This window comes from Trichomycterus rosablanca, chromosome 2, assembly GCF_030014385.1.
Source record: "Trichomycterus rosablanca isolate fTriRos1 chromosome 2, fTriRos1.hap1, whole genome shotgun sequence".
Classification (NCBI taxonomy): domain Eukaryota; kingdom Metazoa; phylum Chordata; class Actinopteri; order Siluriformes; family Trichomycteridae; genus Trichomycterus; species Trichomycterus rosablanca.
The window spans coordinates 58270137-58295155 of record NC_085989.1 but is presented as its reverse complement, the minus strand read 5'-3'; the positions used below and the strand labels follow the sequence as shown (position 1 = coordinate 58295155).

General features: G+C 43.4%; 2 protein-coding genes and 1 pseudogene across 3 annotated transcripts in view; 1 reads left to right on the top strand and 2 right to left on the bottom strand.

Moving 5' to 3' along the window:
• Positions 1–25019, bottom strand: part of LOC134302895 (uncharacterized) — a 657104-nt pseudogene that overhangs the window by 421174 nt on the left and 210911 nt on the right.
• Positions 2264–9983, top strand: LOC134335910 (zinc finger protein 501-like). The gene is made up of 2 exons (XM_063018554.1): positions 2264–2445; positions 7982–9983. Exons 1-2 carry the CDS (start codon positions 2265–2267, stop codon positions 9052–9054), a joined length of 1254 nt encoding a protein of 417 aa, XP_062874624.1. The 5' UTR covers position 2264; the 3' UTR covers positions 9055–9983.
• The window catches only part of LOC134335871 (myocardin-related transcription factor A-like), a 31449-nt gene continuing 17120 nt past the window's right edge, over positions 10691–25019 (bottom strand). For both annotated transcript variants that reach the window (XM_063018487.1, XM_063018495.1), the window contains 7 exons: positions 20848–20944; positions 20424–20765; positions 18969–19355; positions 18510–18608; positions 17682–17813; positions 11709–11766; positions 10691–11622 (listed from right to left, as the gene is read on the bottom strand). In XM_063018487.1, coding sequence (XP_062874557.1) covers positions 11180–11622; positions 11709–11766; positions 17682–17813; positions 18510–18608; positions 18969–19355; positions 20424–20765; positions 20848–20944 — 1558 coding nt within the window. In that variant the 3' untranslated portion in view covers positions 10691–11179. The remainder of the gene's footprint in view (positions 11623–11708; positions 11767–17681; positions 17814–18509; positions 18609–18968; positions 19356–20423; positions 20766–20847; positions 20945–25019) is intronic.

Here is a 25019-nt window from a genome sequence, read left to right as displayed (position 1 = left end):
TGAGGATGGACTGAGGAAGCCTCCTTAATGATGGCCGTGGAACCAGTTCAGTTCATAAAGCTCACATGTTCAGTTAGCAGCTGTCTCACATGCAGATGATTCCTTTTAGAACATGACCACACCCTTCCCTCCCTCCGTCCTACTTTCTTTATGGATGCGGTGAGGGAGGACATGCAGGTCCTTGATGGAACAGTGGAGCATTTTTAGGAAGAAGAAGGAATGAATGTGGTGATGAGCTCGGTCCTCACACTGCAGTCCAGTAGAGGCGCTAATAACCCAGAACGATTCAAATCAACCGACTCAGTTCAGACCAGAAGAAGCAGCAGCAGCAGCAGCTCCACTTACAGCGGTTACCGTGTTTGTACCGAAGTGAATCATCTGTAAGTAAAATCTTCATTTATTATTTATTCCGCTTTATTTATAAACTATATTTTACACAGTAACACCAGTTCATAATAAAACACCACTGTGAGGATTTGAGGAGCTTTAACTTGTTTCTTATTGAAGCACAAACAGTGTGTTATCATACCCGAACCGATTCATTTAAACCGAATCAGCAAGATGAATCATTTAATCAAGTTCTTTTAGGTTTGTTTACAGCTTCTTTTATAGAAACTTTATTAAAAGCTTTATCGTGAACTAGTTGATCTGTTGTATTGAACTAGACTCTAGAGCATCGAATCCTTTAGTAAGTACACAATCCTCTCAGTACAGCTGTGTAACATAAGCAGCATGTTTACTAGGATTCAGTGATTGTATATCCAGCACTTTCTCACGCTTCTCTTTCCACCACACTTCATCTGAATGAACATTTCTTATCAGCAGTGTTGTTTCAGTTCAGCAGAGATTTCAATGTTTATAAGCCAACAGCTCATTTCATCTTCTTCATCATCGGTTCAGTCAGGGACTCATCCAGCAGCCCTGTGTTTGGTAGGTTCTCCTTGCACATTGTAATAATTTCCATGGTGTTTCATATGTTTAATAATTTTAAATATATTAACATATAAAATTTAGCAATTATAGTCTCTCACTGCCCACACAAAACAGAATAATAGCAGGCTAAACACTTCAACATATTTCAAAAACTTATTTGGTTAATATTTAGTTAAAGCTGTTTCTTAAAAGAGCATGAAGCAGAACACTGATTAAAATGCATTAAATGTTGTAATAGTGACACAGTGACGTACAATTAGTTATTGTACCTGTATTATTTTACCTGTATTACAGAACTGAGTTCTATACAGTAAAAAAATTATGAATGTAAATGTTAATGTTGTGATGACGGTGATGTAAAATAATGTAAAATAGTGAAAACGCTGCTTTTAATGTCATACAAGCTCAGTGCAAAACAACATCAGCACAGCCGGAGACGATCATTTCTGAGATCTTCCCTACACACTTGCTCCCTATGCCCTAGCATACTACACTTAACATTCTTAAAGGGCCAGATAATATATTTGTAATTTACATTACACAACAAGTGAGACGTCAGAAAACAACATTCTTTTTTCTTAGAAAAATAGGAAAAATAGTTTTTGTGTGAATTATAAGGGAAGGAAAAAGTACAGCAGACACAAAAGTCAGAACAGGGGACGCGGCGTAACGTTATTATTACTTTTTGCTCCGTCTTCTCAACACTTGTGCTTGATTTACACTGTTTAAATGAAGCAAATAATAAAGTGTCCTTTTTCCGGTTGAACTGATAGAAAATGTTGATTTTGGAAAATTAAAATACCCTCCATTTTTCAATTTCTGCCAATTTGTCATTTGATTTTTGATCTTGAAACTAAAACAAATAATGCCCCGTTTTCTTGTTTTTCAACTTTGGAATTTGGAGTGAAAAACAAATGACCAAAGGTACACGGACCAAAATGCTGCCAAACTGCAGCAGTGGCATTTTTCTTCGGAACTAACTTGCTTACCTCACAGCTAACGCTAGCCATTGTGGCTTTTCGCTTGTCTCTCTGTGTTATCACCTCAAACAGTGAGCTCCAACCGCCTACCACTCCCACCCCTCCCTTACTGTGGATGCGTTTTTCAAGGTAGACCAACTCTAGGACAGACTGAAGATGCTGATATAGAATGTACACAAACACACCGTCACCATATATGATGTAAATGGTTAAACCAGGTGCACTGGGACCATCACATTATAAAGTACGTTTATATGTCTGTCTGTCTGTCTGTGTATCAGATCGTTAATAATGAAGACAGTGGAAGAGGAGCACGTCACTCTTGAGGATCTACAGACTGAAGGATTCCAGATGAAATTAATAAAAAAGGAAGAACCTGAAGATGAAGATGATGATGATTTCTTCTGTCATCATACTGATGGAATTTCAGGTGAAGCGTCTTTAATCCCTGTGGAACTCGTCCTCTCTGAGGTGCACCCACAGCGTGGAGGTTTCCAGATGAAGCCTGTGAAGAAGGAGGAAGATGAACTCAGTAAGACGTTTGTTTATCTTTATTACAGTAAAAGCTCTGTGTGGAGAACGTATCATCAGCTGTGTGTTTCTAGCTACTCTGTGTGGTTTCTTCACCTTGTTGGGATGGTGATTCACTGCGGCCTCTTAGTAATATTCTACAATATTCTACAGCTTCATGTCAAGAGTGCATGGACATCGATTACCCATCATGCTCTAGCGCTCTTGTCTTTAAAACGTTCTTTAAACTGCTACAGGAAGCTACTCAGCTTTTAATGAGCGGTTTGTATTGTGCTCCAAGCTTAACAAAGTGACCCAGGTATGATTCTTAGACATACAGTGTATCACAAAAGTGAGTACACCCCTCACATTTCTGCAAATATTTTATTATATCTTTTCATGGGACAACACTATAGAAATAAAACTTGGATATAACTTAGAGTAGTCAGTGTACAACTTGTATAGCAGTGTAGATTTACTGTCTTCTGAAAATAACTCAACACACAGCCATTAATGTCTAAATAGCTGCAACATAAGTGAGTACACCCCACAGTGAACATGTCCAAATTGTGCCCAAAGTGTCAATATTTTGTGTGACCACCATTATTATCCAGCACTGCCTTAACCCTCCTGGGCATGGAATTCACCAGAGCTGCACAGGTTGCTACTGGAATCCTCTTCCACTCCTCCATGATGACATCACGGAGCTGGTGGATGTTAGACACCTTGAACTCCTCCACCTTCCACTTGAGGATGCGCCACAGATGCTCAATTGGGTTTAGTCCATCACCTTTACCTTCAGCTTCCTCAGCAAGGCAGTTGTCATCTTGGAGGTTGTGTTTGGGGTCGTTATCCTGTTGGAAAACTGCCATGAGGCCCAGTTTTCGAAGGGAGGGGATCATGCTCTGTTTCAGAATGTCACAGTACATGTTGGAATTCATGTTTCCCTCAATGAACTGCAGCTCCCCAGTGCCAGCAACACTCATGCAGCCCAAGACCATGATGCTACCACCACCATGCTTGACTGTAGGCAAGATACAGTTGTCTTGGTACTTCTCACCAGGGCGCCGCCACACATGCTGGACACCATCTGAGCCAAACAAGTTTATCTTGCTCTCGTCAGACCACAGGGCATTCCAGTAATCCATGTTCTTGGACTGCTTGTCTTCAGCAAACTGTTTGCGGGCTTTCTTGTGCCTCAGCTTCCTTCTGGGATGACGACCACGCAGACCGAGTTGATGCAGTGTGCGGCGTATGGTCTGAGCACTGACAGGCTGACCTCCCACGTCTTCAACCTCTGCAGCAATGCTGGCAGCACTCATGTGTCTATTTTTTAAAGCCAACCTCTGGATATGACGCCGAACACGTGGACTCGACTTCTTTGGTCGACCCTGGCGAAGCCTGTTCCGAGTGGAACCTGTCCTGGAAAACCGCTGTATGACCTTGGCCACCATGCTGTAGCTCAGTTTCAGGGTGTTAGCAATCTTCTTATAGCCCAGGCCATCTTTGTGGAGAGCAACAATTCTATTTCTCACATCCTCAGAGAGTTCTTTGCCATGAGGTGCCATGTTGAATATCCAGTGGCCAGTATGAGAGAATTGTCCCCAAAACACCAAATTTAACAGCCCTGCTCCCCATTTACACCTGGGACCTTGACACATGACACCAGGGAGGGACAACGACACATTTGGGCACAATTTGGACATGTTCACTGTGGGGTGTACTCACTTATGTTGCCAGCCATTTAGACATTAATGGCTGTGTGTTGAGTTATTTTCAGAAGACAGTAAATCTACACTGCTATACAAGTTGTACACTGACTACTCTAAGTTATATCCAAGTTTTATTTCTATAGTGTTGTCCCATGAAAAGATATAATAAAATATTTGCAGAAATGTGAGGGGTGTACTCACTTTTGTGATACACTGTAGCTTAGTATTTTTAAAGTGTGTTCGTTTGAATGAACGTCTGGATTTCAACAGCATGAACAATCTGTAGCTTTCCAGCTGATGTGGTTTTGGACTGGTCCCTCTCACACAGTCAAGTTCAAAGGTTATCGGTCACATTCAGGTCAGACGCGGTATAACTACAGTGAAATGCTTTTTACATCTGCCCGCTCACGTTAGTACCAAAGAACAAAGGGAAAAAGAAAACAAGAAAGAGGAAACTGTACACGAAATGTAAAGGGATGTAAGTAAAGGTTAAATAAGTAAATACATTTCAGTAAAAATTAAAGTACGTGCACCAGTTTGTTCTAACCTGTAATACAATGCTTTTCTCAAAGTGTCCAATAGGTGGAGGCAAAGCGCAAATGAAAGAACACTGGCCACATTTCATGTCGATCACGTTGACCCAGAGATGGGGACTCGCACACACAGTGACTTCAGACTCGACTCGGACTCGTTTCAAATGACTCGGACCCGACTTGTGACTCGCAAAAAATGACTTGTGGACAACAAAAGTCAGCAACATTAGTTATGTGTGACAGTTATACATGATATACAGGGGTTGGACAATGAAACTGAAACACCTGGTTTTAGACCACAATAATTTATAAGTATGGTGTAGGGCCTCCTTTTGCGGCCAATACAGCGTCAATTCGTCTTGGAAATGACATATACAAGTCCTGCACAGTGGTCAGAGGGATTTTAAGCCATTCTTCTTGCAGGATAGTGGCCAGGTCACTACGTGATGCTGGTGGAGGAAAACGTTTCCTGACTCGCTTCTCCAAAACACCCCAAAGTGGCTCAATAATATTTAGATCTGGTGACTGTGCAGGCCATGGGAGATGTTCAACTTCACTTTCATGTTCATCAAACCAATCTTTCACCAGTCTTGCTGTGTGTATTGGTGCATTGTCATCCTGATACACGGCACCGCCTTCAGGATACAATGTTTGAACCATTGGATGCACATGGTCCTCCAGAATGGTTCGGTAGTCCTTGGCAGTGACGCGCCCATCTAGCACAAGTATTGGGCCAAGGGAATGCCATGATATGGCAGCCCAAACCATCACTGATCCACCCCCATGCTTCACTCTGGGCATGCAACAGTCTGGGTGGTACGCTTCTTTGGGGCTTTTCCACACCGTAACTCTCCCGGATGTGAGGAAAACAGTAAAGGTGGACTCATCAGAGAACAATACATGTTTCACATTGTCCACAGCCCAAGATTTGCGCTCCTTGCACCATTGAAACCGACGTTTGGCATTGGCACGAGTGACCAAAGGTTTGGCTATAGCAGCCCGGCCGTGTATATTGACCCTGTGGAGCTCCCGACGGACAGTTCTGGTGGAAACAGGAGAGTTGAGGTGCACATTTAATTCTGCCGTGATTTGGGCAGCCGTGGTTTTATGTTTTTTGGATACAATCCGGGTTAGCACCCGAACATCCCTTTCAGACAGCTTCCTCTTGCGTCCACAGTTAATCCTGTTGGATGTGGTTTGTCCTTCTTGGTGGTATGCTGACATTACCCTGGATACCGTGGCTCTTGATACATCACAAAGACTTGCTGTCTTGGTCACAGATGCGCCAGCAAGACGTGCACCAACAATTTGTCCTCTTTTGAACTCTGGTATGTCACCCATAATGTTGTGTGCATTGCAATATTTTGAGCAAAACTGTGCTCTTACCCTGCTAATTGAACCTTCACACTCTGCTCTTACTGGTGCAATGTGCAATTAATGAAGATTGGCCACCAGACTGGTCCAATTTAGCCATGAAACCTCCCACACTAAAATGACAGGTGTTTCAGTTTCATTGTCCAACCCCTGTATATATATATATATATATATATATATATATATAAATATATAAATATATATGATCCGACGTCTGATCGTGTCATTTTCTGCTGTCTAATAATAATAATAATAATAACGCTCCGGCCGTTTTAACCCACAACACACACAATATGTAAATGTTCCAGCCAGCTTCCACCGTAGTGATGAAGCGTCGCTCCCTACTCCCTACACAGTCTGAAGTTCACTTCATTTGAACATCTTCGTTACCTTTGGATCTGAATCTCACTTAAAATGGTGGAATACCCTACGTAGTGCACTTCACAGGAACAGCTGGGGTGAATGGAACGCTCCTACAGAATCGGTGCTAATGGTTGTTAGAACCGCTTTCTGAACCAATCAGAGCTTCTGATTGTAATTGTTAGTAAGAAATGCTGTTATTTGCATTTATTCAGTTTGCGTCACACAGATGACGTGGTAATGAAACGCTCGATCGGCTTTCTAACGACTTCCTGTTTTACTTCACAACCGGGAAAAGTTTGGAGGTTTTTAATTATAAGCACATTTACAAAATAACGGATTCTATTCCTAATGGGACACACGCTTATAAATGTAATAGCATCTGGAAGAACAGAAGCTCAGGTAAGCAGCGGTTATGATTGTTTTTGCTGTGTTTGGGATTTTAGCCGCTGTGCCGTGATTTATCGAGCGCTTTTGTTCTGTAATGAAAACAAAACGTATCAGTTGAAGCTTTTAACTGGAACCTTCTTGTTACAGAAATTACATTCATTTACACAATGAGGAGGAAAGTAAAGACACGAAGTAAAGCGGCTAAATACACTCGCTAATCTGTTGTTGTTTTTATCTGAAATTACTTTAATTATTTATTTCTACTCTACATTTCCAATATATGTTTTGTGTAAATTATATTGACTCGTAACTTGACTCGGACTCTAGTCTAAAGACTCGTGACTCGACTCGGACTCTAGCCTAAAGACTCGTGACTCGACTCGGACTCTAGTCTAAAGACTCCTGACTTCACTCGGACTCTAGCGTAAAGACTCGTGACTCGACTCGGACTCTAGCCTAAAGACTCGTGACTCGACTCGGACTCTAGCCTAAAGACTTGTGACTCGACTCGTACTCTAACCTAAAGACTCGTGACTCGACTCGGACTCTAGCCTAAAGACTCGTGACTCGACTCGGACTCTAGCCTAAAGACTCGTGACTTGACTCGGACTCGTATTTTGTGACTTGTGAACATCTCTGCGTTGACCTGTTGGAATGAGGCGATTGACGTGTTGGGCACCCCTGGTTTAAAGCATGTTGGTACAGTGCACTGGGCCAGTGGATAAAACAGCTTAAGCCCAAACCACATCTCACCTTCCAAACACAACCACTGCCCAATGCCAGCCGGGGTGGCCGCCTGGTCTGTGAAAATCCCTCTTTTCTAACAGGCCATAAAATCCACCAGCCGTGTCTGTGCCCATGGCCTGGTAGATGATGAAGGTCATTGTGTCCTCCTGTGGTGAGAGTTCTAGGTGCTCTCTGAGTCTCTGCTTGTAGTGAGGTGTTTGATGGTCCTTCGTCATAGTTGGGGGCCGGTGGGGGGAGGCTGAGGCTGAACCTGTGGTGTTGAGTAAGGGCAAAGGGCAGATGGTTGTCCAAGAGTAAAGAGAAGTTTAGTCTTTAGTCCTTTGTTTGGTACTTTGTTAGTCACGTAAATAATCAGACCTGCAGATATACAGTAACGTGTCGGGATTTACTGTCAATGTTCCAGTTTCTACCATCAAGATGTTTTTATTTGTTTCTTCTTCAGAACTGAGCATCGATTCCTCGTGTCCACGTTCCTCTACAACCCAAAATCACCTCCACAATCACAGTGACGAAGATGATGCGCTGGTGAAATCTGAGACTGAACATGAGGATCTGACGCCCACCAGAAGCTCCAGTAATCAGCAAACGTCCTCTGGTACTGTCAGCATTAACACCTCTCTCAGTCCCACACAGGAAGAAGGAAACGTCTGCTCACAGTGTGGGAAGAGCTTCAGTACCCGGAGTTATCTCAAAATACACCAGCGCGTTCACACAGGAGAAAAACCGTATCAGTGCTCACAGTGTGGGAAGAGCTTCAGTTGTCTGCGAACTCTCAAAATACACCAGCGCATTCACACCGGAGAGAAACCGTATCAGTGCTCACAGTGTACAAAGAGTTTCAATCAGCATAGTAGTCTTAGAAACCACCAGCGCATTCACACTGGAGAGAAACCGTATCAGTGCTCACAATGTGGAAAGAGTTTTCATCAACAGAGTAATCTTAAAATACACCAGCGCATTCACACTGGAGTGAAACCGTATCAGTGCTCACAGTGTGGAAAAAGTTTTAATAAACTGAGTAGTCTTAGAAACCACCAGCGCATTCACACTGAAGAAAAACCCTATCAGTGCTCAGAGTGTGGAAAGAGTTTTAATCAACACATTGTTCTCAAAATGCACCAGTGCATTCACACTGGAGAGAAACCATATCAGTGCTCACAGTGTGAGAAAAATTTTAATGATCAGAGTCATCTCAAAAGACACCAGCACATTCACACTGGAGAGAAACCGTATCAGTGTTCACAGTGTGGAAAGAGTTTTAATCAACAGAGTAATCTCACAAAACACCAGCACATTCACACTGGAGAGAAACCCTATCAGTGCTCACAGTGTGGGAAGAGTTTTAATCAACAGAGTAATCTCACAAAACACCAGCACATTCACACAGGATTGAAACCATATCAGTGTTCACAGTGTGGGAAGAGTTTTAATCAACCAAGTCATCTCACAAAACACCAGCGCATTCACACTGGAGAGAAACCGTATTTGAAAAGAGAAAATAGTTTTGATGAATAGAGTATTTTTAAAGTACACTAGCGCATTCACACAGGAGAGAATGCGTATCGGTGCTCACAGTGTGAGGAGAGTTGTAATACACACAGTCGTCTAAAATGAACGAGTGGCAGCTCAGCAGTTATGAGGAAAATGGGCTGGAAATCTAAAGGCTCAAGCTGGTTCAAACCTCAGCAATGCCACATTGGCACTGTGGGGCCCCTGATCAAGGCCCTTTATCCTATATATCAATGTAAATGATAATATTTTGCTGTATTCTGCTGCTTAGCAACATGGTTACCAAGGGTAACCAGAGGATTTAATTTTACATCCTGTTAGATTAGAGTTAGAAATGTTACTCCAGAACTTCTTATTGGTGCAGTTGATGTTTGTTTGATGCCGGTTGTTGATCCAGGACGTTTTGGACCCTGCCGAAGCCCCTGCTGTTATTAAAACGAGGCGTGGCTGGACATGATCGGGTCTGTGTGTGTGAAGCCTCCTCTGATTGGAAGCTCAGCTCAGCGTCTGTATTATTAAGTCGGTGTTTTTGTGGAAGAACTTTGTAAGAATGTTGTTAGAAGATCATTTTAGAGCAAAATAAATACAAAACGACCCCAAGCAGAGAGCGTCTTCATTTCTTTCATGATCTGTGTAACTTGTGCTGGAACATGATAGAACCCTGAGCCACCATCAGGACAGACTGGTGAACATGATCCGTCTCTCTGCCAGTGCACATCTGTTCATATTTACATCTGAGATCACTCTCATCATAGTTTATTATATCACATCTACACTCGATTATACATCTTTATTCATTTAGCTACATCGTCTTGTACTGTAATATTTATTTTCTTTAATACTTTTTTACTTTAATTTACTGTAATGAACCTCGAGCTGCTGTAATATCTGACTTTGTCTCTTTGGGATGAATAAAGTGATCTGTCTGTCTCTTTATCTGTCTGTCTGCCTTTTATTTCAATACAGACAGAATAACCCCAAGATTCTTCATGTTTTGTCTGGTCGACTTCATTTCATGTGTTAATAAACCTCCATTTCTGCATCTCAGGCCTAAAAAGCAGGTACAGAAGCAGTCGATGAAGAGCAAACCTGGCCAGGTGGCCAAAAGACTCTACAGTACATAACATTATTCAAAGATTTATGGAATCACAGGATGAACAACTGTGATCTCAGATCTTTCAAATGGTGCTGCATCAGAAACCGCCATCCACAAGCTCATAGAGCCACATGGGTGAGGGATTAGTTTATCCCACCTTTATCAAATTCTAAAATATGGAGTTAGATGCATGAATGTCACTTAAAACTTTACTGTGCAAAAAAGAAGCCTTATGTTAACCATGTCCAGAAGCGGCGTCGACTTCTCTGGGCTCGGAGGCATCTAGGATAGACCATCACACAGTGGAAATGTGTATTGTGGTCAGATGAATCACTAAATCACTCGGTCTTCTTGGTGCCAAAAGTGCTTTTAAGTGGTGAACAGGAATGGCAACATTACAGTGGTAAATGCCTTACTGTCCCAACTTTTTTTGGAATGTGTTGCAGGCCTGAAATGCAGGAATGGATGTTTATTAATAAATTAAATGTTGAGCAGATAAAAATAAAAAAATCTCAGGTTCTGGCATCAAATAAAAGTCAAAGTCAATTTAAGAAACTCTGTTTTTTATTATTATTATTTTTTAATCATTTTTCATACTGTCCCAACTTTTTCTGATTTGGGGTTGTAGGTCACATACTAGTGTTTGTATTTATGCTTTGGATCAGCTTGCAACTCCGTACCTGAGCAATTGATGTGTCTTCTGACATCAGCTTACCTGAATCTATCCACTGGGGTACGAGTCCATGAGGGTCTTATTTCCAAAAAACCAGAGGAGAGCCATGACTAGCACAAGCTCCCTCTGACAGGTGTGCAGTAGCCGACTGCATCTTTTTCAGTTTGTATGTTTATATTTCTTTTATTGATTTATTTGCCCAAACAGCAAAAGGATGAATATGGCTAAACATGACCTACAAGCCCTAAATCAGAAGATTGTCAGTTCAAATTCCAACTCCACCAAGATACCCCTCTTGCCCCCCAACCCTCCTTGATGGTGGCTTTGGAAAATCAAAGTAACTGTAAACGTGATGCATATCTTCACACACTTAATAAACTGGTGTCCCAGTGCAGATGAAGATCCGTGCCATCCAGGAAGTCTGTGGAAAACACACTGGAGGAATGATGTCCATTCATTGCTGTGTCTGCAGCTCCAGCGGCTCTACCCTCCAGCCAATCCATGCCCTCGAGGCCGGATCCCGACGGTGTCAGGCCGAGATCATACGAATCCATGGGCGATGGCAGGCCATCCAGGATGCTCGCTGTGCTCAGCAGCTGGCTGTGAAGCTCATCGATCAGAGTCGCGTGTCCTCCGGGTTCCAGCCCAAGCAGGGGCTTGCCGGTGGTGCTCTCCAGGAAGTCCTCCAGACGGCCACCTCCGGAGCTGTCGGGTTCATTTCGAGTGACGCGTTTGTGGCTCGAACGTGGTTCCGATGATGATGATGGTGGGGTTTGATTTGAGGGGCTTTGTGGAGGAATTGAAGCTTTTGGGTGCAACAAAGATGAGACTGATGAGTATTAATGACCCAATGTGGATCGTTTATGTAACACTGTGCTGGTGAACACTCACCTCCATTATGGACCAGGACATCACTTGAAGAAATTATCTGGTGTTTAAGCCTCTTTCTCTGCAACCAAACAAATGGGTCAGTGGACAGTCCAGTACAGGTGCTGGTCATAAAATTAGAATATCATGAAAAAGTTGATTTATTTCAGTAATTCCATTCAAAAAGTGAAATATATTATATTAATTCATTACACACAGACTGATTGGTTCAAATGTTTATTTCTTTTAATGTTGATGATTATAACTGACAACTAATGAAAACCCCAAATTCAGTATCTCAGAAAATTAGAATATTACTTAAGACCAATACAAAAAAAGGATTTTTAGAAATGATGGCCAACTGAAAAGTATGAACATGAAAAGTATGAGCATGTACAGCACTCAATACTTAGTTGGGGCTCCTTTTACCTGGATTACTGCAGCAATGCGGCGTGGCATGGAGTCCATCAGTCTGTGGCACTGCTCAGGTGTTATGAGAGCCCAGGTTGCTCTGATAGTGGCCTTCAGCTCTTCTGAATTGTTGGGTCTGGCATATCGCATCTTCCTCTTCACAACACCCCATAGATTTTCTATGGGGTTAAGGTCAGGCGAGTTTGCTGGCCAATTAAGAACAGGGATACCATGGTCCTTAAACCAGGTACTGGTAGCTTTGGCACTGTGTGCAGGTGCCAAGTCCTGTTGGAAAATGAAATCTGCATCTCCATAAAGTTGGTCAGCAGCAGGAAGCATGAAGTGCTCTAAAACTTCCTGGTAGACGGCTGCGTTGACCTTGGACCTCAGAAAACACAGTGGACCAACACCAGCAGATGACATGGCACTCCAAACCATCACTGACTGTGGAAACTTTACACTGGACCTCAAGCAACGTGGATTCTGTGCCTCTCCTCTCTTCCTCCAGACTCTGGGACCTTGATTTCCAAAGGTAATGCAAAATTTACTTTCATCAGAGAACATAACTTTGGACCACTCAGAAGCCTTTTTGTCTTTAGCCCAGGCGAGACGCTTCTGACGCTGTCTCTTGTTCAAGAGTGGCTTGGCACAAGGAATGCGACAGCTGAAACCCATGTCTTGCATACATCTGTGCGTGGTGGTTCTTGAAGCACTGACTCCAGCTGCAGTCCACTCTTTGTGAATCTCCCCCACATTTTTGAATGGGTTTTGTTTCACAATCCTCTCCAGGGTGCGGTTATCCCTATTGCTTGTACACTTTTTTCTACCACATCTTTTCCTTCCCTTCGCCTCTCTATTAATGTGCTTGGACACAGAGCTCTGTGAACAGCCAGCCTCTTTAGCAATGACCTTTTGTGTCTTGCCCTCCTTGTGCAAGGTGTCAATGGTCGTCTTTTGGACAACTTTCAAGTCAGCAGTCTTCCCCATGATTGTGTAGCCTACAGAACGAGACTGAGAGACCATTTAAAGGCCTTTGCAGGTGTTTTGAGTTCATTAGCTGATTAGCGTGTGGCACCAGGTGTCTTCAATATTGTACCTTGTCACAATATTCTAATTTTCTGAGATACTGAATTTGGGGTTTTCATTAGTTGTCAGTTATAATCATCAACATTAAAAGAAATAAACATTTGAAATATATCAGTCTGTGTGTAATGAATGAATATAATATACAAGTTTCACTTTTTGAATGGAATTACTGAAATAAATCAACTTTTTCATGATATTCTAATTTTATGACCAGCACCTGTATATTTCACCTGCAGATAAAGTACCAGCATTTTAACGATTCGGTTACTACACCAGAAACGAAACAACAGACTCAATGCGTTCTGTTTGAAGGCTTCAGAAAGAGCCGAGAGAGCAGCATCATCTGTAAATAACAGGACTGTTTCTTCAAGCCGTCCATACTGGATGCCTCTCTAGCCTCAGCAGTGCCATAATAAACTACCTACCAGTGTCACAAACGGGTGGAGACGGTGGTAACCTAGTGAGTAGAGCTCTGGGCTATCGATTGGAAGATTGTTGGTTCAAAGGCTCTGCTACGCAGCCACTGTTGGGCCCTTGAGCAAGGCCCTTAACCCTGTCTGCTCCAGGGGGAATGGTACAGAGATGAGGACTTGAGTCTGAGTCGCACGTAAGTCTCACACACAGCGACTTCAGACTCGACTCGGACTCGTTTCAAATTACTCAGACTCGCAAAAATGACAAGAAATTTTGCGTCAGCATGTGTTAACATTAGTTATATACAATTATTATACGTATATATATACAGTCTGAAGTTCACTTCATTTGAACATTTGCGTTACCTTTGGATTGGAATCTCTTAAAATGGTGGAATACCCTACGTAGTGCACTTCACAGTAACAACCGCGGTAAATGGAACGCTCCTACAGAATTGGCACTAATGGTTGAAAGAGCGCTTTCTGAACCAATCAGAGCTTCTGATTGTTTGTTTGTTTGTTTATTAGGATTTAATGTCATGTTTTTACACTTTTTGGTTACATTCATGACAGGAACGGTAGTTACTCATTACACAAGGTTTATCAATTCACAAGTTTATATCAAGCACAGTCTTTGACAATTTAGTATCTTCAATTCACCTCACTTACATGTCTTTGGACTGTGGGAGGAAACCGGAGCACCCGGAGTAAACCCACGCAGACAAGGGGAGAACATGCAAACTCCACACAGAAAGGACCCGGACCGCCCCACCTGGGGTTTGAACCCAGGACCTTCTTGCTGTGAGGCGACAGTGCTACCCACTAAGCCACCGTGCTGCCCCTTCTGATTGTAATTGTTAGTAAGAAATGCTGTTATTTGCATTTATTCAGTTTGCGTCACACAGATGACGCGGTAATGAAACGCTCGATCGGCTTTCTAACAACTTCCTGTTTTACTTCACAAACGGGAAAAGTTTGGAGGTTTTTAATTATAAGCACATTTACAAAATAACGGATTCTGTTCCTAATGGGACACACGCTTATAAATGTAATAGCATCTGGAAGAACAGAAGCTAAGGTAAGCAGCGGTAATGATTGTTTTTGCTGTGTTTGGGATTTTGGCCGCTGTGCCGTGATTTATCGAGCGCTTTTGTTCTGTAATGAAAACAAAACGTATCAGTTGAAGCTTTTAACTGGAACCTTCTTGTTACAGAAATTACATTCATTTACACAATGAGGAGGAAAGTAAAGACACGAAGTAAAGCGACTAAATACACTCGCTAATCTGTTGTTGTTTTTATCTGAACTTACAGATTATTTCTTTATTTTTACGCTACATTTATAATATATGTTTTGTGTAGATTATATTGACTCGTGACTTGACTCGGACTCTAGCCTAAAGACTCGTGACTTGACTCGGTCTCTAGTCTAAAGACTCGTGACTTGATTCGGACTCTAGCCTAAAGACTCCTGACTTGACGCGGACTCTAGCCTAAAGACTTGTGACTTGACTCGGACTCTAGTCTAAAGACTCTAGCCTAAAGACTCCTGACTTGACTCGGACTCTAGCCTAAAGACTCGTGACTTGACTCGGACTCTAGACTAAAGACTCATGACTTGACTCGGACTCTAGCCTAAAGACTCGTGACTTGACTCGGACTCTAGCCTAAAGACTCATGACTTGACTCGGACTTTAGCCTAAAGACTCGTGACTTGACTCGGACTCTAGCCTAAAGACTCATGACTTGACTCGGACTCTAGTCTAAAGACTCGTGACTTGACTCGGACTCTAGTCTAAAGACTTGTGACTTGACTCGGACTCTAGTCTAAAGACTCTAGCCTAAAGACTCCTGACTTGACTCGGACTTTAGCCTAAAGACTCGTGACTTGACTCGGACTCTAGCCTAAAGACTCGTCACTTGACTCGGACTCTAGACTAAAGACTCATGACTTGACTCGGACTCTAGCCTAAAGACTCGTGCCTTGACTCGGACTCTAGCCTAAAGACTCATGACTTGACTCGGACTTTAGCCTAAAGACTCGTGACTTGACTCGGACTCTAGCCTAAAGACTCATGACTTGACTCGGACTCTAGTCTAAAGACTCGTGACTTGACTCGGACTCTAGTCTAAAGACTCGTGACTTGACTCGGACTCTAGTCTAAAGACTCTAGCCTAAATACTTGTGACTTGACTCAGACTCTAGCCTAAAGATTCTTGACTTGACTCGGACTCTAGCCTAAAGACTCCTGACTCAACTCGGACTCTAGCCTACAGACTCGTGACTCGACTCGGACTCTAGTCTTAAGACTCGTGACTTGAGTCGGACTCTAGCCTAAAGACTCGTGACTTGACTCGGACTCTAGTCTAAAGACTCGTGACTTGACTCGGACTAGCCTAAAGACTTGTGACTTGACTCGGACTCTAGTCTAAAAACTTGTGACTTGATTCGGACTTTAGCCTAAAGACTCATGACTTGACTCGGACTCTAGTCTAAAGACTCTAGCCTAAAGACTTGTGACTTGACTCGGACTCTAGCCTAAAGACTCGTGACTTGACTCGGACTGTAGCCTAAAGACTCTAGCCTAAAGACTCGTGACTTGACTCGGACTCTAGCCTAAAGACTTGTGACTTGACTCGGACTCTAGCCTAAAGACTCGTGACTTGACTCGGACTCTAGTCTAAAGACTCGTGACTTGATTCGGACTCTAGCCTAAAGACTCGTGACTTGACTCGGACTGTAGCCTAAAGACTCTAGCCTAAAGACTCGTGACTTGACTCGGACTCTAGCCTAAAGACTTGTGACTTGACTCGGACTCTAGCCTAAAGACTCGTGACTTGACTCGGACTCTAGTCTAAAGACTCGTGACTTGACTCGGACTGTAGCCTAAAGACTCGTGACTTGACTCGGACTCTAGTCTAAAGACTCGTGACTTGACTCGGACTCTAGTCTAAAGACTCTAGCCTAAAGACTCGTGACTTGACTCGGACTCTAGCCTAAAGATTTGTGACGACTCGGACTCTAGCCTAAAGACTCGTGACTTGACTCGGACTCTAGCCTAAAGACTCGTGACTTGACTCGGACTCTAGTCTAAAGACTCCTGACTTGACTCTAGTCTAAAGACTCTAGTTTAAATACTTGTGACTTGACTCGGACTCTAGTATAAAGACTCGTGACTTGACTCGGATTCTAGTCTAAAGACTCTAGCCTAAAGACTCCTGACTTGACTCGGACTGTAGCCTAAAGACTTGTGACTTGACTCGGACTCTAGTCTAAAGACTCTAGCCTAAAGGCTCCTGACTTGACTCGTACTTTAGCCTAACGACTCGTGACTTGATTCGGACTCTAGTCTAAAGACTTGTGACTTGACTCAGACTCTAGTCTAAAGACTCGTGACTTGATTCGGACTCTAGCCTAAAGACTCGTGACTTGACTCGGACTCTATTCTAAAGACTCGTGACTTGATTCGGACTTTAGCCTAAAGACTCGTGACTTGACTCAGACTGTAGCCTAAAGACTCGTGACTTGACTCAGACTCTAGTCTAAAGACTCTAGCCGAAAGACTTGTGACTTGACTCGGACTCTAGCCTAAAGACTCATGACTTGACTCGGACTCTAGTCTAAAGACTCTAGCCTAAAGACTCCTGACTTGACTCGGACTCTAGCCTAAAGACTTGTGACGACTCGGACTCTAGCCTAAAGACTCGTGACTTGACTCGGACTCTAGTCTAAAGACTCTAGCCTAAAGACTCCTGACTTGTTTCGAATTCGTATTTTGTGACTTGTGAACATCTCTGGCATGGTACAGTGGCTGACCCTGCGCTCTGGCCCCATCTTCCAAACTAGCTGGGATATGTGGAAAAAAATATGCATTTCATTGTACTGTACATGTATACATGACAAACAAAGGCTTCCTTTAGTAGGTACAGTATAGTTGGGTTTGAATGCCTTAGCTTTTCTCGAAACATGGTTCATTTTGACCAGGTAACTCAATCTGACCACAAAGAAGGTCTTTATATTTAGAGATCTGATCAGAAAACAAACCACATCACATCAATCATTACTATAATGAGCATTTACCACCTACCATGTGTTTTGATGAGGACCGAACTGTCTCTTCAGAGAGGGGAGAACCTACCACATCAATAAAGTTCAGTGCAGGCATGGCTGGACGATCTTTGATCTGATTGGTTGATGTGCGTTTCTCAGGTTTGAGTGTCTGCAAGAATAAAAGTCAGTCATTGTGATATATAGATTTATTATATTTTATATATACACCCAGTGGACACTTTATTGGAAACACCTTTACGCCTACGTCAGCAGAAGACCAGATCAAGTTCCTGTCAACCAAGAACATCCTGTTTAAACCAAATACATCATCATGTTGCAACAGAGATTAAAGATCTAATCAAGATCAGACAATGTTTCCCCAATTTTTAACTGTCCAGGTTTGGTGAGCCTAGGCTAGCCATTGAGGGGCACATATTGGGTCCCAAGCCCAAGTAGAGTATGGGGGTGTGTCAGTACCAGAGTCTGTCATGGTATGGGGGTGTGTCAGTACCAGGGTGTATCATGGTATGGGGGTGTGTCAGTACCAGGGTGTGTCATGGTATGGGGGTGTGTCAGTACCAGGGTCTGTCATGGTATGGGGGTGGTTCAGTACCAGAGTCTGTCATGGTATGGGGGTGTGTCAGTACCAGGGTGTATCATGGTATGGGGTGTGTCAGTACCAGGGTGTGTCATGGTATGGGGGTGTGTCAGTACCAGGGTGTGTCATGGTATGGGGGTGAACTGGAGACACTAAATTGTCCATTCAGAGAAGATAAACTCCTACTGATGCACAGTTCTGGGGTTCCATGATTCTGATCACACCTGGGTTCTTGGGGATGTTACAGTAGATAACGTGATGACTGACCTTTCTGATTGGCTGCTTGAAGATTTTCTGCTGTTTTGACTGGACGTGACTGTTCTCCATGGCAGCTGGTGATTGGCAGGGTGAGCAGGTGGGCGTGACCTGTAAGATGATACATGAAGGCAGTTAGTACAGGACTATGAGTCTGGTCTTCATGGTGCTGCCACCTCACTCTCTCTGAATATCCCTACATTTGACCCCATGGTGGGAGGTCCTGTTTCATCATCAGAGCTTGATCATCTAGAACAATCTGGAAATGCTGGGAAACTACAAAAGTAAAGCATGGTGTTCCACAGGGGTCAGTACTGGGACCTCTATTATTCCCACTCTATATGCTTCCATTAGGAACAATTGATCATAAACATGCAAGGACGCAAGAGACAACCTGGTTCTAAACCTCGATGCTTTCTTTTTGACACACAGTTCAACATGTGGTCATCACAACTGATTGTGAACTCTGACCTGGAGCTGTTTGTAGGATCTCTTCCTCTGGTGATGGGTGTGTCTGAGCGGTCTGAACTCCTCCCTCTGAGGCTCCTCCCTCTGAGGCTGGGACTCATCCACACCCCCCACCCCGGCTGAGGCCCCATCTTCAGCTTTTTGGCCCTGCAGTTTGGATCGAAGCTCCTCCACGAGTCGCTGTTTCTCCTGCAGCATGAGCGTGAGCTCTGAGATTCGTCGATCCTTCTCCTTCATTATCCGGTCTTTATCTGACGGGTGGGAGGGGCCATCGTGTGGAGCGGGCGGGGTCATCTGACAGAGAGTATGAGGCATGAAGGGGGCGGTGTAGGGGTCACGTACATTGTCTTTACTGGATGGAGATGAGTAGTGGTGGAGTGGAGAACTCACCTGAGCATGAGAGAGAGAGACAGAGAGAGAGACAGAGACTGGTTTAAGACTGGTATTAAAGAAAGGCTGATATTAGACTGGTATTAAATACAGACTGATATTAGACTGGTAAAAGAGAGACTGGTATTAAACTGGTATTAAATACAGACTGATATTAGACTGGTATTAAATACAGACTGGTATTAGACTGGTATTAAAGAGAGACTAATAGACTGGTAAAAGAGAAACTGGTAATAGAGAGACTGGTAATAGACTGGTAATAGAGAGACTGGTAATAGACTGGTAATAGAGAGACTGGTAATAGACTGGTAATAGAGAGACTGGTAATAGACTGGTAAAAGATAAACTGGTATTAGACTGGTAAAAGAGAAACTGGTATTAGACTGGTAAAAGAGAAACTGGTATTAGACTGGTAAAAGAGAGACTGGTATTAGACTGGTATTAAAGAGAGACTGGTAATAGAGAGACTGGTATTAGACTGGTAAAGGAGAGACTGGTATTAGACTGGTATTAAAGAGAGACTGGTAATAGACTGGTAATAGAGAGACTGGTAATAGACTGGTAAAAGATAAACTGGTATTAGACTGGTAAAAGAGAAACTGGTATTAGACTGGTAAAAGAGAGATTGGTATTAGACTGGTATTAAAGAGAGACTGGTAATAAAGAGAGATTGGTAAAAGTGAGACTGTAAAAGAGAGACTGGTAATAAAGAGAGACTGGTATTAGACTGGTATTAAAGAGAGACTGGTAATAAAGAGAGACTGATTTTAGACTGGTATAAAAGAGAGACTGGTAATGAAGAGAGACTGGTAATAAAGAGAGACTGGTTTTAGACTGGTATAAAAGAGAGACTAGTAATAAAGAGAGACTGGTATTAGACTGGTAATAAAGAGAGACTGGTAAAAGAGAGACTGTAAAAGAGAGACTGGTAATAAAGAGAGACCGGTTTTAGACTGGTATAAAAGAGAGAGTGGTAATAAAGAGAGACTGGTTTTAGACTGGTATAAAAGAGAGACTGGTAAAAAAGAGACGGGTAGTTGAGATGGCATCACAGGTATTAGGTGGTACCATCGTTTCAGCTGCGTCATTTAGGCTCCACCCATCAGGACTCATTTCGTCCAATGACTGGTCAGAGTGGGCAGGAGATCCGGGGTGTGTTGGGCTGGCAGTGCCATCAGAAGGCTGATCTGTGGGCTGATCTGTGGGCTGATCTGTAGGCTGATATGTGGGCTCATGTTGAACCTCTCCTATAGGAACCACGGCTGAACTGTTTGCCACTCTGGTCCCTGATTGGTCGGTAGGCTGCAGTAGGCGGAGCTGGTGGAAGTTCTTGAGCCGCTCAATCAGTTTGTTTTTGGTGCCCGATACGTTGAGCCCCCTGCGCTTCAGCTCCAGCTTCAGCTGCACCACCTTCAGAACGGAGAGGAAACGTTTCTTCTTTAGTTTGTTCATGTGTGATCAGTTTTACGTTTGGTTTGTGGGCGTGACTGACCTTCAGTTTCTCCAGGTTGGGTAGCGGAGCTGGTAGATCCATCACAACGTTCTTATTGGTGTTTGTTTGCTGATCTGCTGGAGACCTGGAACAGACCCTGATAAAGGAATTCTGAATTTAGTTAAATAATATATATATACACCTACTGTATATATATACACCAATCAGCCATAACATTATGACCACCTCCTCGTTTCTACACTCCTTGTCCATTTTATTAGCTCCACTTACCATATAGAGAGAGTCAGAGTCAGAGAGTCAGAGAGGTTTTATTGTCATTTCAGCTACATACAAGTACATATTGAAACGAAACAGCGTTCCTCTAGGATCACGGTGTAACACGGTACAAAAAGTGCAAGACAAAACAGTGTAAATACAAAACAGTGTAAGTACAACAATAAATACAAAAAATCCTATAATAAATAACTACAAAAGATATTCCTAATTATCCCTAATCTAAACAAGTAATTAGAAGACAGGACTAAAGACAAGTGTTAGTACATGATGGTGAATAGATGGTACAATGGTTCATGAGGTAGTGACATGTTGTACATTAGCAGCGTAAGATTAACAATGGAGATAAGGTGCCTAAAAAGTAAATAAGGTGCAAAAATACAAAAAGACTTTTCAATATTTCAATAAACAGTAAAATTGGCAATGGAGGTAAGGTGCCTAAAAAGTAAACAAGGTGCAAAAATACAAAAAGACTTTTCAATATTTGAATAAACAGGTTAAAACAGTCTAACATTGTCAATACAGTTCAGTGTGTGGCAGCAGAAAAATTTCCGGAGGAAATTGTTACAGTACTGAGTTAAGGAGTCTGATTGCTTGTGGGATAAAACTGTTACACAGTCTGGTTGTGTTAGTCCGGATGCTGCGGTATCGTCTCCCAGACGGGAGCAGAGTAAAAAGTCCATGTGATGGATGGGTTGGATCGTCCACAATGCTTAGAGCTTTGCGGATGCAGCGGGTGTTAAAAATGTCCGTGAGAGATGGAAGAGCGACCCCGATGATCTTTTCAGCTGTCCTCACTACTCGCTGGAGAGTCCTGCGGTCCGACGCAGTACAATTTCCGAACCAGACAGTGATGCAGCCGCTCAGGATGCTCTCGATTGTTCCTCTGTAGAACGTGGTGAGAATGGGGGGTGGCAGATGAGCTTTCCTCAGTCTTCTCAAAATGTAGAGACGCTGCTGGGCTTTCTTGGTGATGGAACTGGTGTTGAGGGTCCAGGTGAGATTCTCTTCCAGATGAACACCGAGAAATTTGGTGCTCTTGACGATCTCAACAGATGAGCCGTCGATGTGCAGTGGGGAGTGGTCCCTTAGTGTCTTTCTAAAGTCAATGACCATCTCTTTGGTTTTATCCACATTCAGAGACAGGTTGTTGACTTGGCACCAGTTCGTTAGATGTTGTATCTCCTCTCTGTACGCTGACTCATCGTTGTTGCTGATGAGTCCCACCACAGTTGTGTCGTCTGCAAACTTAACGATGGAATTCGAGCTGTGCATTGCTGTACAGTCGTGCGTAAGCAGAGTAAACAGCAGTGGACTGAGCACACAGCCTTGGGGAGCGCCGGTGCTCAGTGTGGTGGTGCTGGAGGTGTTCTTACCGATCCGGACGGACTGAGGTCTCTCAGTCAAGAAATCCAGGATCCAGTTGCAGAGAGAGGTGTTCAGGCCCAGCGTGCTCAGCTTTCCAATTAGATGCTGTGGAATGATGGTGTTGAATGCTGAGCTAAAGTCTATGAACAGCATCCTGACGTAAGTGTTCTTTCTGTCCAGGTGTGTAGAAGCCAGGTGAAGTGTAGTGGATATGGCGTCGTCCGTTGAGCGGTTAGGACGGTACGCAAACTGCAGTGGGTCCATGGTGGGAGGCAGTAGTGTCTTAATATGCCTCATGACTAGTTTCTCGAAGCACTTCATGATGATAGGCGTGAGTGCTACGGGACGATAGTCGTTGAAGCATGACACAGATGACTTCTTTGGCACGGGTACGATGGTGGTCGTCTTAAGGCACGTTGGAATGATGGCGCTGCTCAGGGAGATGTTGAAGATGTCAGTGAATACATCTGCCAGCTGGTCTGCACATCCTTTGAGCACTCAGCCAGGAATGTTGTCTGGCCCTCAGCAGTGCACGCACCTCTGGAGTCATCCACGGCTTCTGGTTGGGTCTGGAAGCGATGGTTCTAGTGGTAGTGACGTCCTCAATGCATTTGCTGATGTAGCAGGTCACTGAAGTCGTGTACTCCTCTAGATCAGTGTAATCGCCGTATGTTGCAGCCTCCCTAAACATGTCCCAGTCAGTGCACTCAAAACAGTCCTGAAGAGCAGAAATGGATCCTTCTGGCCAGGTTTTCACCTGTTTCTGTACAGGTCTGGAGCGCCTGACGAGTGCTCTGTATGCTGGAATTAGCATTACAGAGATGTGGTCTGAGTATCCGAGGTGGGGGCGGGGCTCCGCCCGGTACGCACCGGCAATGTTCGTGTAAACATTATCCAGCGTGTTCGCTCCTCTCGTAGCAAAGTCCACATGCTGATGGAATTTAGGGAGAACAGACTTGAGATTTGCATGATTAAAATCCCCAGCGATAATAAACAGTCCGTCTGGATGAGTGTTCTGCAGTTCGCTGATGGCTCTGTAAAGTTTGCTCAATGCTTCCTTCACGTTCGCGCTGGGCGGAAGATACACCGCGACAATAAGCACGCTGGTGAATTCCCATGGTAAATAAAAAGGTCTGCATCTAACAATAGTAAATTCCACCATCGGAGAACAGTACGCCACAACAAGCACAGAGTCCTTGCACCATTCGGTGTTAATGTAAACACAAACACAAGCACTGCTGTGTCTGATCCATATAGAAGCACTTTGTAGTTCTACAATTACTGACTGTAGTCCATCTGTTTCTCTGCATACTTCTCTGCTGTTCTTCAATGGTCAGGACCCCCACAGAGCAGGTATTATTTAGGTGGTTGATCATTCTCAGCACTGCAGTGACACTGACATGGTGGTGGTGTGTTAGTGTGTGTTGTGCTGGTATGAGTGGATCAGACACAGCAGTGCTGGTATGAGTGGATCTAAACACCTCACTGTAACTGCTGGACTGAGAATCGTCCACCAACCAAATATATCCAGCCAACAGCACCCCGTGGGCAGCGTCCTGTGACCACTGATGAAGGTCTAGAAGATGACCGACTCAAACAGCAGCAATAGATGAGCGATCGTCTCTGACTTTACATCTACAAGGTGGACCAAATAGGTAGGAGTGTCTAATAGAGTGGACAGTGAGTGGACACGGTGTTTAAAAAACCCAGCAGCGCTGCTGTGTCTGATCCACTCATACCAGCACAACACACACTAACACACCACCACCATGTCAGTGTCACTGCAGTGCTGAGAATCATCCACCACCTAAATAATACCTGCTCTGTGGGGGTCCTGACCATTGAAGAACAGCAGAGAAGTACTACAGATGGATTACAGTCGGTAATTGTAGAACTACAAAGTGCTTCTATATGGTAAGTGGAGCTGATAAAATGGACAGAGTGTAGAAACAAGGAGGTGGTTTTAATGTTATGGCTGTTTGGTGTATGTATAATATATGAGTGTGTGTGTGTGAGTGTGTACATTAAGTTAAAGTACTGGACCAGTAATTAGAAGGTTGCCAGTTGAAGCCCCACCACTGCCAAGTTTCCACTGTTGGACACCTGAGCAAGGCTCTTAATTCTCAATTGCTCAAAATTGTATTCAGTCATACAAACCCAAATCAGAAAAATTTGGGACAGTATGAAAAAAGCAAATAATAATAAAAACACAGAGTTTCTTACATTGACTTTAACTTTTATTTGATGTCAGACACGATGAACCTGAGATATTTCATCTTTTATCTGCTCATCTTCATTTCATTTATTAATAAACATCCATTCCTGCATTTCAGACCTGCAACACGTTCCAAAAAAAGTTGGGACAATAAAGCATTTACCACTTTGTAATGTTGTCGTTCCTTTTCACCACTTAAAAGAGGTTTTGGCACCGAGGAGACCAAGTGATTTAGTGTTTCAGCTTTTATTCTGTCTCGTTATTTTGGACTTTTTGTCACAATACACGTTTCCACTGTGTGATGGTCCATCCTAGATGCCTCAGAGCCCAGAGAAGTCGACGCCGCTTCTGGACG

Excerpts from the sequence above, each read along its gene's own strand:
- LOC134335910 (XM_063018554.1), top strand. The coding sequence starts at position 2,265 with ATGAAATTAATAAAAAAGGAAGAACCTGAAGATGAAGATGATGATGAT. Across the intron at positions 2,446-7,981 it reads GAAGGAGGAAGATGAACTCA|AACTGAGCATCGATTCCTCG; the intron begins GTAAGACGTTTG and ends TTTCTTCTTCAG.